The sequence below is a fragment of the Mesitornis unicolor genome, unplaced genomic scaffold (genome assembly GCF_000695765.1).
Source record: "Mesitornis unicolor isolate BGI_N332 unplaced genomic scaffold, ASM69576v1 scaffold35706, whole genome shotgun sequence".
Classification (NCBI taxonomy): domain Eukaryota; kingdom Metazoa; phylum Chordata; class Aves; order Mesitornithiformes; family Mesitornithidae; genus Mesitornis; species Mesitornis unicolor.
In genome coordinates, this window is record NW_010190929.1 from 97990 (window position 1) to 109602 (window position 11613).

Sequence of the window (11613 nt, forward strand, 5' to 3'; positions counted from 1 at the left end):
AAATATTTATCCTGCCCACGACTATTTCACAGAAATTTTTACTATAGTCCAGTGTTTTTGTTAGATGTGTGATGTTTTAATAAATAATCAAAATCAAACTATACCTATTAGAATACAATAAGAAATTAACTTTGTGAAGCCTTGATATTGCTTTAACTTTTTACAACTACTGTCTCATCAATGCAAAATGATTTTGGATAATGAGTATGTGATACATCCACGTAAACTGGAGGTTTTGTTTGTCAGTGTGCATGTGACAGACCAGCTCTAGGCAAAGGAGGATGGACAGAAAATAGGTATCAGGTGCACATGTACAGAAACACAGTTAAAAAGGCAAGCATTCCTGGTTTTGCAAATGAGAACAACAGATCCCGAACAGTGAAAAGCACGTTTTCACTTCAGATAATGGGCATTTTGCCACCAACTTTGAGAGAACCAGGACCTTACTCCAGAGTTTCACCAAGACACAATGAAGTCAGTGGAAAAGTCCCATGAGAAAACAGTGGACTGCCACATCACTCTCCAGAGCTGCGCTGTTCTTTATAATATTAGTGACTCCTGAAACTAATATTTTGACAAAAGGTGCTGATAACTAGCTCTGCTGCTTTTAGAACTGAAACAGTTACAGTTTCTCTTTTATTGGCCTTTTCAGTATAATTTTACACCAGACTGTATGTGTGTGTGTGCACGAGAGAGAAGGAAAGCCTTCTTTAAGCATGGCACATGAAAAGATGCTATCTAAAATAAGACCATGAAAGTAAACTTGAACAAAACTATTTCAGACACCAGTACAAAAAGACTTGTTTACTTCAACTTCAGCATGACTTCTCATGCAACTAATAATTCATATGGAATATGTGACATGGAGATAATACATTACACAGTGCCTTTATAAATAAGGGTTTATGTCAGACATAAGAATCTTCACAGCTGCCAAGCAGCAAGTGCAACACAAGTCACATGGACTGAACAGCCATGGAGCAGATTAACATAAGTATCTTTTCAGAGAAGAAGGAAAAATGTAAGTGTCATCCATTGTAAATGAGGAATTAAGTCCTGCTAGTCCACCCTTTCCCCACTTGAATATCTCCTAAATCTTGGAGAATGGTGAAACAATGATACTGTCTTCTGTGTAGAAAGCACTGAAGAAAATAAAGACCAACACCACCACTGCAGCACAGAAGATTAAATGTCCTCACATTGCTTTCCACCATTCCAAGAGGACAGAACCCAAATGAAGTCATACACCACTGTACTGAACTATGTATCTGCATCAACCAGATGCAAACTGGAAGCAACAGCGATGGTATGCTCCAACTTATTGACTTCTCCACACTTGACAAACGAAACCAGACAAGGGGAATACCATGATGTCAAGAGAGAGCTCAGTAACATACAAAGAGAGAAAAATTTATTAATTCCTTGCAATCCTGTCTGCAAAAGCAGAATGCATGTGTCCTTTGTTGAGTTCCCTTTTTTTCCCCCAATATCAGCAACATCTTGCCATGCTTGTTGTGAGGCTCGAATGAGGCACCTAGACACGTCCCTTGAGCAAGGGAGATGTTATGTAGCTGGATATGTGCACAACCCAGAAACCACGAAGCTTCTAAATCTTCTGACAGCAAGGGCAGTAAACACCCAGTCAAGCCACAGTTTGAGGACTGCAAAAGCAGATAGTCAACAACCCTTCTGCAGCACACACATGGGAATCTGTGCACATCTCTTCACTCTTAACACACATCCATAACAGGACAGTCTGGCCGACAGAGGTAAACGGGCCATGGATAACAGACAGGAGTGGCCATGGTCATGACATGCAGTCAGCACAGTGCAAGAAAAAGCACTTTTCCTTCAGTATTTCACTCTCACCCTACTTTGATAACACATTACCAAAATGTCCCTTTTCCAGCCCTAAAACCTACCCTTCCAGTGCCTGTCACGTTAGCATGCCGATGGTATAACTGGGATTTATACCAGTTCTGTAAAAGAATCCTCTGCTGTGGGTGAAAAAGCTAGATGAAATGTGCAAAGTTACTCCTCTTCTAATTACTCCAGAAATCTGCATGCTAATGTGATACAATAATAATTAGCATTGCAAAGTAATTAAACTGTGTAAACGCCTGCAAGAGGGAGCAAAACTTGCACACTTTGAATATGCTTTGACTGAAAGCACGTGAGCAGCCCCACCAAAGGACTGCAGTGCTGATGTTCTGCCAGTACTAAAATGTCAGTGCAGACAAAGTCTTTGTCCTTTCTAACCACAGAAGCACAGCAAAGTGGGGTTGGCAAGGACCTCACGACATCACTTAGCTGATCTGCTGCAAGGCAGGACTGACCCATACTCATGTCATTCCTGCCAGACCATAGTCTAACCTCTTCTTAAAGGCCTCAAGTGGTGGAGACTCCACAACCTACTCAAGCATTGCGAGATCTCTTCCCAGGATCTGACTTGACTCTTTCCTACTGCATTTTAAATCCATTACTCTTTACCCTTTGGCACACACAGCAGTTTATTCCTCATATACCATTATTCATACACAATTATAAGCTATTATCGCATCCCTCTGTCCCTGACTTTTCTTCTGCAGGCCAACCAATCCCATTCTTCATTAGAAGTGATGTTATCTAGATTTGTGATCGTTCCCACAGCTCTTTCCTGAACTTCCTCCAAATGTTTATTCTTGAAGCGCAGTGCCCAAAACCGGACACTGTGTTCCAGCTGAAATCCTTCCAACACCAGGACATGTCTTGCACGTTCTCCTGTTTAGTTACTCCAGTAAAACACTAGTATTTTCAAAACAGCTTGACATTAGTGACTAATATTCAGACCGTGATTCACAATAAGCTCCACATAGTTTTTCAAGGAAGTATCAAAATTGCAAAACGGTCTTATAGTTATAAAGGTGTCCTTCTTGCCTAAGTATACCTCTCTGTACTTAACTCAGTGACAATCAAACATTTTTTCAACCAGTCAGCATAATTCTGAATTCAAGCCTTGTTTCCCAATGTTTAAGCAGCCTTCCGCATCTTCATATCATCTAACAATTCAACACTCATACTCCATTCCACCACTGAGGTCATTAATGACAATAATGATGAAAAAAAGACCAACCCCCCCCACACTTCAATATATCTTTCCATTAGAATGATGGACCATTGATAACTGCTATTTGGTATGGCAATGCAATTAGTTTTGCGTAGACTACACAGTGGTTTCTCCAAAGACACATTTCCCTTGATTGTGTACGAAGCTGTCATACACATTAGTGTCGAAAACCTTACTAGAAGTTAAGCTCTTTGGCCTCTGCTGTGTCTTCCTTAGCTACGGGACTTGCTGCTCAGTTGTAGAAAGATATTTTCAAGTTTTGAAGTCACGTTGGCTGTTACTGAAGTCCATGATCTCCTTCAGGTGCTTACAAATAATTTGTTCCAGTTTTTCAAAGAGCAAAATTATTTCCCTGTAATTCTCTTTTACCTCTTTATAGACAATATACTTTTTCTTTCCCACTCTTCCAGCACTTGACCTGTCTTCCCTGGGTTCTCAGAAGAAACTACAAATGCTTCTGAGATTGCTGTAGCCAATGCCTTAAGTAACTTAGAATTAAGTTTTTCAGGCACAGCTGATCCAAAAGTATTAAATATATCTGAATACATTCTAACCTGTTCCATTCTAACACTGTAAGTGTGTGTGAGGATGCATCTAGTATGACTCAAATACATCAGTAAGAGTAGTTCTGATTCCTGATTTAAAATTTAATACAATTTGTCTTCAAGTTAAGCTATATATTCCCTTAAATCATGAAGCACTCATACCTTCGTTCATTGTCATCAAGATGAGCAAAGAGCACGTTCTTGGAGATGGCCTTTGCCAGAGCAGTCATAGTTTTATAGTCCTTTGGAATAACCTGTAGGAAAAGGAAAAGAATGAAGGGTAATCACATGCCTGGTTCTACATCTCCATGGATCTTGAAATCTATAGAAAATTCCACTATTCGAGATAATGGATGCAGTTTGATTTCAAACACCGAGACAGGTTTAGGCTATAATATAAAGCCACTAAGAAAGAAATAAATTACAGTTTTGGTAATGTGAGGATAAGAATTTATGTTCTCAACTTGACAACCAGAAAAGAAATATAAGATCCAGGATGAGTGGCAAAAAGCATATCCATAAAATACTATGATTAGCAGGTACTGGTAGCTGTGTAGTCTCCTGGACTGAGGAAAATATATTTCATAATCTTCTTGCCCCACAAACAATATAAGAAGGAACCTACTTTTAAAACTAGGGAATAAGCAACATTTCTTAAGGTAAAAGGTAAAAAATGTGCTGATTACACCACACTTTTCAGCACTGGTTGTGGCATAGGGAATGGAGTTCCTCAGAGGTTATCCTGGGTCAAAATCCTGCACATTTTTTGCATTTGAGAATAAAGAGACATTTTTATGTGTGAACTGGGGAGAAGGCAAAAGTCCCATTGTACATGAATTTGCTCAAAATATATGTTGAAATTCAGGAGTATGTTTTCATATAGGGTGAAGTTTTTTATAAGACTTTTGAAAGTTAGGCTTTCCATTTTGGTAAGATATTAGTAAAAACATCATATCTCTGTATTTGCCAAGCATCATCTTCTGCCAGTCAGAGACTCACAAAGCTAAATCTCCTTTGATTTTCTCTCCAGTGACGTAACTCATTGCACTGCCTTTAGCACTACTCATTCTATAGTTCACTCCTTCAAGGGATCCCTTACATTGGCTTATGACCCAGATGTGCTTCTATCCAACACCTGAATTCAAGCCAGTGCTTCTTCCTGGCTGCTATCTAAAAATCCATGTTTGCAATAGCCTAACACAACCCTTGCCTTGCTTTTTACACTTTTAAATTAGTTTCATAATTCGTCATTTTCGGGTCTCCCTTTATTTCTGTATTCTGGAAATCTCTGTCACAAACACACATCCATGGGACTCACCATGGCATTCATTTGCTGACAGCAGAAAACAAAGCACTGACACAAACCCTCACAGTGCTAGTTCTATGTTCCTCACAGCATCTGTAGCCTGAGAATAAACCATCCCCTAAATTACTATTATTTAAGCTCAGTCAGTTCCTAGTAAATTAAAATCATAACAGCCCTAGTCACAGAACACACAGAATATGATCTGTATTGTTTCTTCTGGCTCTTGCCTACCCATGCTACTGTCAGGGCTTATTGGCATCACTGTTGAAAAAGGAAGAAGAAAAAGTTAACTTCAGGTTCCATTATAAACATGAAAGAATTACTCAGTGGTGTGGGAAGGAGTATTTCCTTTGATTTTCAGAAGAGTCAGATGGAGCCCATATTAAGCAGAGACAAATGTGATTTCTCCATGGAAGTTTTTAAGGGTTTTTAAGGGATATATTGCAAACTGTACAGAAAGAAAAGTGCTTGAAAGTGGCTTTTAAATATCATGCAAGTTTTAACACTGTAGTGCATTAATAGCTTGATCACAGTGCTGTTAAAATTTACTGTATACTTGGAAGCATTATTTAACTGCCAAAAGAATACTCCATACTTGTTTTTAGGATTAAAGGCTCTCCTAATTCTTTGTTTCTTGGGACAGAAATCCCCAGAGCAGCCAGTGAACTTGTATCGTAAGTGGGTGACAAAAGCACATCTGACTGCAAAGGCAAAAAGTATTCTGCCAAAAAACAGTGACTGACAAAATGTATTCCCATAAAGCAAAAACTCTTTGGGTTAAAGCTACTCCAGGCGTGCACAAAAGCACATTAGTAGCATCTGTCAACCTTACGAAACGCATTTTTAGCCTAGCTCCCTAAACAAACATGACATATGCTATTGTAAAGTCTGTCTTTTAATAACCTTTGAAAGCTTTGGCCAGTTTAAAAACAAACCAGAAGAGTTAGTGAGATATCCAGGATATAACATAGCCAGGTATTTTTGTGAAAAAGGCAGTTAAGAAAAAAAGAGAAGCCCAAATTAGTGCTCCTACTGAAAAAAATAGCCTAATTTGGGATTGGCACTTCTTCAAAGGCAATGGTCACATAAGATTGCTCAAGTATGGTCAACAGACTTCCAAAAACCTATGGATTAGGTGGTACCCAGTCAACAAAGGAACCACGTGCCTGAATGGCCTAGGGAACCTAAATGACCTAAGTTAGAAGAAAACTTGAGCTAGAAGTGACTTTAGGAAAAAAAAGCTGGAAATGCACCAGTAGAAAAGGTTGCTTTTCTATTTTGGCAACTGTGAGGTTTTGACAAAACTCAGAAGCTGCCTGAGTCCATGACTATCAAGAAAACGGCTGAGAATTACCCACCTTGCTAAAGGGGGAGACAGATTGGCAGCACATCTCAAAGACATCAACACTGAGGGAGAACTTACTTAGTCAAGGAGACAGCAAAAGAACATGAGTGTGAAGAAGATGGTCAAGCCATGCATATGCCAGCATGTGAGGACATCATCCTACTAGTTGACCCATGATCTCAAATTATGAGCAAAATAGAGTTACTCAATTGTCCTGTACATCTCCAAATCAGACAGACAGCAACACATTACCTTTCTGACGTAAGAAACAGCATCCTCCTCTGTGTACACTTCTGCACTGACCCCTCCTCTCCTGCGTCGGGCTTTTACCACTGGGTTGGGAGGAGGAGGGGAAATCTCATCATCATGAGAATCAGACTGGGAGCTGGATTTCTGCCGAGCCAGTATTTGTTTGCATTCTTCCTGCAAGGCAAAAAGAGACAATGAAACAACTCTTACCCATGTAGCTAACTTGCTGGATAAACTTGATTCACTCTTCTTCTACAACTCTCAGCTCTACAACTCTCAGTTCTACAACTCTCTTCCTTTCTACATTTGGATGACTGTGAATTCCTGTGTACTGCTGAAAGAAAATGAAAAATTTATTGTGAGCAGCATGAAGGGCTGACACTAACTACAATGTGTGCACAGGTATCAATCACTCCAATACTTGACCTATTCTTTCTTACGTGCAGTGGAAACCAATGCATTATAAACTCCAAACATATCATTGCAGCTACTCCAGGCTGAGAAAGCAAAAGAACAAGCCTCTTTTGCTTACTCTCCAACATCACAGCTGTTATTTTCTCAGTTGGCTTGTACATATCTTTGTCTCTTGTACAGAGAACATCTCAGAAGTCACATGTGAATATATTAGGTAGGTTTCTTTCTCTTGCTTTGCTTTGCAGGCTGACTATCCCCAGAAAGAACAAAGATGCTCCCTACTCCAGAGCTTCTGCCATGTAACAGATTTACAATCAGTGGGACTACATCCAAGCAAAATGAGATCCAAGGTAGGCTCTAGAGAACTATGAAAAATAAAAGCTGGCCTAGCACCAGCTGGCCAATAGGGAGGTTATTCTCCAAATTTCATGCCTATGAAACGGAAAGTAAAATACAGAGGAATCACTGAAGAGATAGTAACAAGGGCAGGAAACAGTATAGAAAACCTTCAAGAAAGGATGTCCGAGTTGCAAGACAATGTCAATTCATACACTGAAATATTTGACTTCTAAAAAATTAAGACAAACAAGATTACTCATAATTACAGTGTTTTCCCAGAGCCCATCTCCCGTTCTTCAGCTGCCTGGGATTCAAGTGAAAGCACACAGGAGTAAAATTCCTTTTGCATCATCCAAGTCTATCAGTCAAAGGAATGGGGTGCTGTCTGCTCATTCCCAGCCCACCTCCCTGTCCCCTGGTACCACCTCAGCCTGGCACCCTGCTCACAACACACCATGCTGCCTTTGCTGCCTCTTCAGTGCCTTCTTGGCTGGTTCCTTCCAGTCTTCTGCTGTCTAAGGCAGGGGAGAACTGGAGATGGGAGGGACCACGTGCCCTGTCCTCAGCTTGTCTGATACAGGAATCTGAAGGGCACGTGCAGCCTACTGAAAAGGCAGTAATGCTGAAGTCCCTCCACATCCCATAAAGCCAACGTTCATTCGACAGGGATGCCAGAGCATGGCCTCTGTCTTACACAATTCATTTCCAATAACATTTTCCAATCAGAGCTAATACATGGAGTCAGTAGAGGGGGGAGGATCTGGGAGCACCAGTGCCAGACGTGGCAGATTACCAGCATCGCCAGTTGGCCTCATTGACAGAGGAAATGAGTTACAGTTAACTCATCAGGTATGACACCAGAAAAGAGTAGTACAGAAAACTGGCACAAGTTCACGATTTTTAAGCTTGCAAGAAAAACAGATGATTAATGTATGTTTTGCCATTGATGTTTACAAATGTCTGTCAAACCCAGTCCTGACGCTTGTCTCTTCTAGTCTTATTCCAATTTCTTTCCTTACCATCACGGACATTGCCCCTCTCATTAACCTAAGGATCCTTTGACACCAATCTTGGATGTATTATTGCTACCTGAAATAACTAAATAGTGTTTCCCATGCTGTGTAATTCAAAGTAACAAGTCACACATTCTTGTTTTGATTAAGAGACTACTGAAATATCTAAGAGACAAGCACAGAGATAAGATGTAGAGGGCTGGCTCAAGATTTGACTTTTCAAGGTCCTGACCTGCCTCAGAAAGTGCCAGGTTCTTCCTGGATCAGTATTTTTTTTCTAAATTGGGATTACAACACTGCAACTCCTGGGCCATAACACAATCGAGATAGGTGCTGTAACAAAAAAAAATAATAAAAAAACCCCAATCAAACCCTGAATTCAGATGTATTAAATCCTTACTGGAACTTTTTCACTTCCAGTTCAAATTTCCAATAGCAGCACTGGATATGTGAAAAATGACTCAGCGAGATTTTCCTACCACGTTAAGAACTGCAAGTCCTGTTTAAGTATTCTCATCAACTCCTTCCCCACATACAAGTCCTCTCAAACTGCCTCTAGCTTCCTTAACTACAATTATGCACTTGCAGAAACACAAACATTTAACATAAAAGTATGTGTGCTACACATTATCATTATTAATAACCAGTCATCAACATCAAAACTATGACTGAAGAATTTTAAATAATATTGCTGTCTATTGCAGCTTATATGTCTCTTTGATAACACTAATGTTCTCTGTTTACATTAAATGAACATAACCAAATGCACCTTCTTCATAAGTTTAACTGAAAGGTAATGAACACCATTCTGGAGAGTAAGCAGCTGAAAGTATACTGAAAGATAACTACAACAAGAAGTCAGTCAGGTAACTATTTAATGATATGCAGCACTTACACAGTTCTTTTCATATATAGCATATTTACTTATAAAGATGAGCAGCAGTTTGCCCCATTTGAATATCAAACATACACTTCTTTTTCAGTACAGATTGTATAAAAGCACTTCCAAGGAATTGATAAATAATATCTCCTCTGCCCCAGCACAGATTTATACATGAAAGAGAGCTCAGTGAGATAAAACTAATATCACAAAGCATGCTCTTAAACACAAATACCTTTTAAAGCCAAAAAGATATTAAAGGATTATAAAAGTGAGTTACCATATGATTCATTTTAAAAGGAAGTCTCTTCACTACAAACTCCTTTTATATAAACAGCAGATAGTTGACTGGCTGGCTTTTCTATATGCCGCTATTTGTAGTCTAGTTAGGATTTCCATTACTGAACTAAAGAGTGCCTTTTGAAAATAAAAGCGTATGCTCTGTCCTGGGTTAAGCTTTCAAAAACCCATCTTCCATATATCCTGGGGTAAAACTGCACAAATATAGCAAATATTTTAAAGGAGGAATGGACTCTCTGAAGAACAGTTCTTCAAACACTGATCTTCAGACACAGCTTGATGTGAACGCTTGAGCAGAACTCACTTTCAAGTAAACACCTCACCATCTTTTGTTGTCATGACAACAAGCGATCTCACTCTCTATTCGAATGGCACAGATAATTCACAATCATATTGCCCAATTATGTCCACCTTAAAATGAGAAAACACATGGAAGACACAACTGAAAAACAGTGTCATTGCCTTTGAGCAAGCCCCAGCGAGCATCTTGTGCTCCCCTTCACACCTGTAACTGCTCTGGCTTCAGTGGAGACACTCCTGACTCCCAGGTCATGTAGGGTCTGCTCCAGCTATCCACAGTCCAGTGCCACTTCGGGTGACCTTGCTCAGCTTTCAGCTGCCAGCTGAGGAGGACACAAGTCTCACGCTGTCTTGTGTCACATCTACAAGCCTTATGAGGAGCGGCTGAGGGAACTGGGGTTGTTTAGCCTGGAGAAGAGAAGGCTGAGGGGAGACCTCATCACCACCTACAACTGCCTCAAGGGAGGTTGTAGAGAGGTGGGTGCTGGTCTTTTCTCCCAGGTGATGGAGGATAGAACAAGGGGAAATGGCATCAAGCTGTGCCAAGGCATGTTCAGGTTAGAGATAAGGAGGAAGTTCTTTACTGAGAGGGTCGTCAGAAGCTGGAACAGGCTGCCCAGGGAGGTGGTGGAGTCACCATCCCTGGATGTATTTAAAGAGCGGGTAGACGAGGTACTTAGGGATATGGTTTAGGGAGTAGACAGGAGCGGTTGGACGTGATGATCTCGGAGGTCTTTTCCAACCGAGCGATTCTGTGATTCTGTGATACCAGCCTCAGTGGGCATCACACATAATTTAGGGAGTCTTAAATGGCAGGAGGGAACCACGTGTGCACCACTGACTGAAGTCTCCAGCCTCACTGCCACAGTCCAATACAATGATATATTAACACACCCCAAATCTACAAACCAACATTGCTGTGTGACAGTAACACCCTATATCATACATACATAACCTAATCCTAGTTCTGTTTAAACCATGTTGCAAGTGACCAAAAGCATAGCTAAAGTTGTGAACAAAGTCTTTCCTGGGATTTCTGGGGAAGATTGATTGGGAAACCGGAATATCGTCACTGACTTCAATGATAATGAACTGGAAAGGAAAGAAAATGTACCAACATTGCCTCAAATTAAACGAAGAGCCAATAAATACAACTGCAGTGACCCATTTATTTTTTGAATGTTCACCTTCAGTGAAGACATTTGTGCTACAAGATGCTGAGGTATAAAACACAGGAATTCAGCATGCTGTCCCCAGCATATGGGGTCATTGTGTTTTCCAATTAATGTTTCCACAAGTTTGTAATGAATTTACACACTGCAAGGGAAGCAGCCACAATGCTGAGCCAGTTTTTAGGTTTACCCTTCCTTTCAGAACGCTGTCGAGGAGCACAGACGCTTCCTGACCCAGAGGCTTTCTTTTCTATCAGCCAGAGCATCTCCAAACAGAAATTCACTTGCAGTAGTTCCTGTCCCAGTCTCTCCTTTCAGACTCTGTCACCACCTGGAAACTCCTATGTTTCAGCTGAAGGAAGAACAACACCTGAGGAGGCTCCAGTCACTGCGCAGCCTTACAACAACATCCCAAGGAGACTTTTAAAAGCAAGTCATCCATTCAGTCTCACTGCTCACTATTTCTGCTCTGCCTCCTACAATTTATTCACTGCATTCAAAAGCAACAACACAAAGCACACTCGAAACGAAATATTTTCTCTTTTTATTTTCCTCCTCAAAAGCACTCATAAAGTTTTCCGACTGACAGACCTGGAATCCGCTTTCTGTTTATCCACAGAAAATGTGCAGGATACTTCATGCGC

At 40.5% G+C, this 11613-nt stretch overlaps 1 protein-coding gene across 1 annotated transcript in view; it reads right to left on the reverse strand.

The window, feature by feature from the left end:
• Window positions 1-8335, reverse strand: part of PRKAR1B (protein kinase, cAMP-dependent, regulatory, type I, beta) — an 84215-nt gene extending 75880 nt beyond the window's left edge. The window contains exons 1-3 of the mRNA XM_010186580.1: window positions 8324-8335; window positions 6555-6725; window positions 3814-3905 (exon numbers count right to left, since the gene is read on the reverse strand). Of these exons, the coding sequence (XP_010184882.1) occupies window positions 3814-3905; window positions 6555-6725; window positions 8324-8335 (275 nt within the window). The remainder of the gene's footprint in view (window positions 1-3813; window positions 3906-6554; window positions 6726-8323) is intronic.
• Window positions 8336-11613: the final 3278 nt, after the last annotated feature.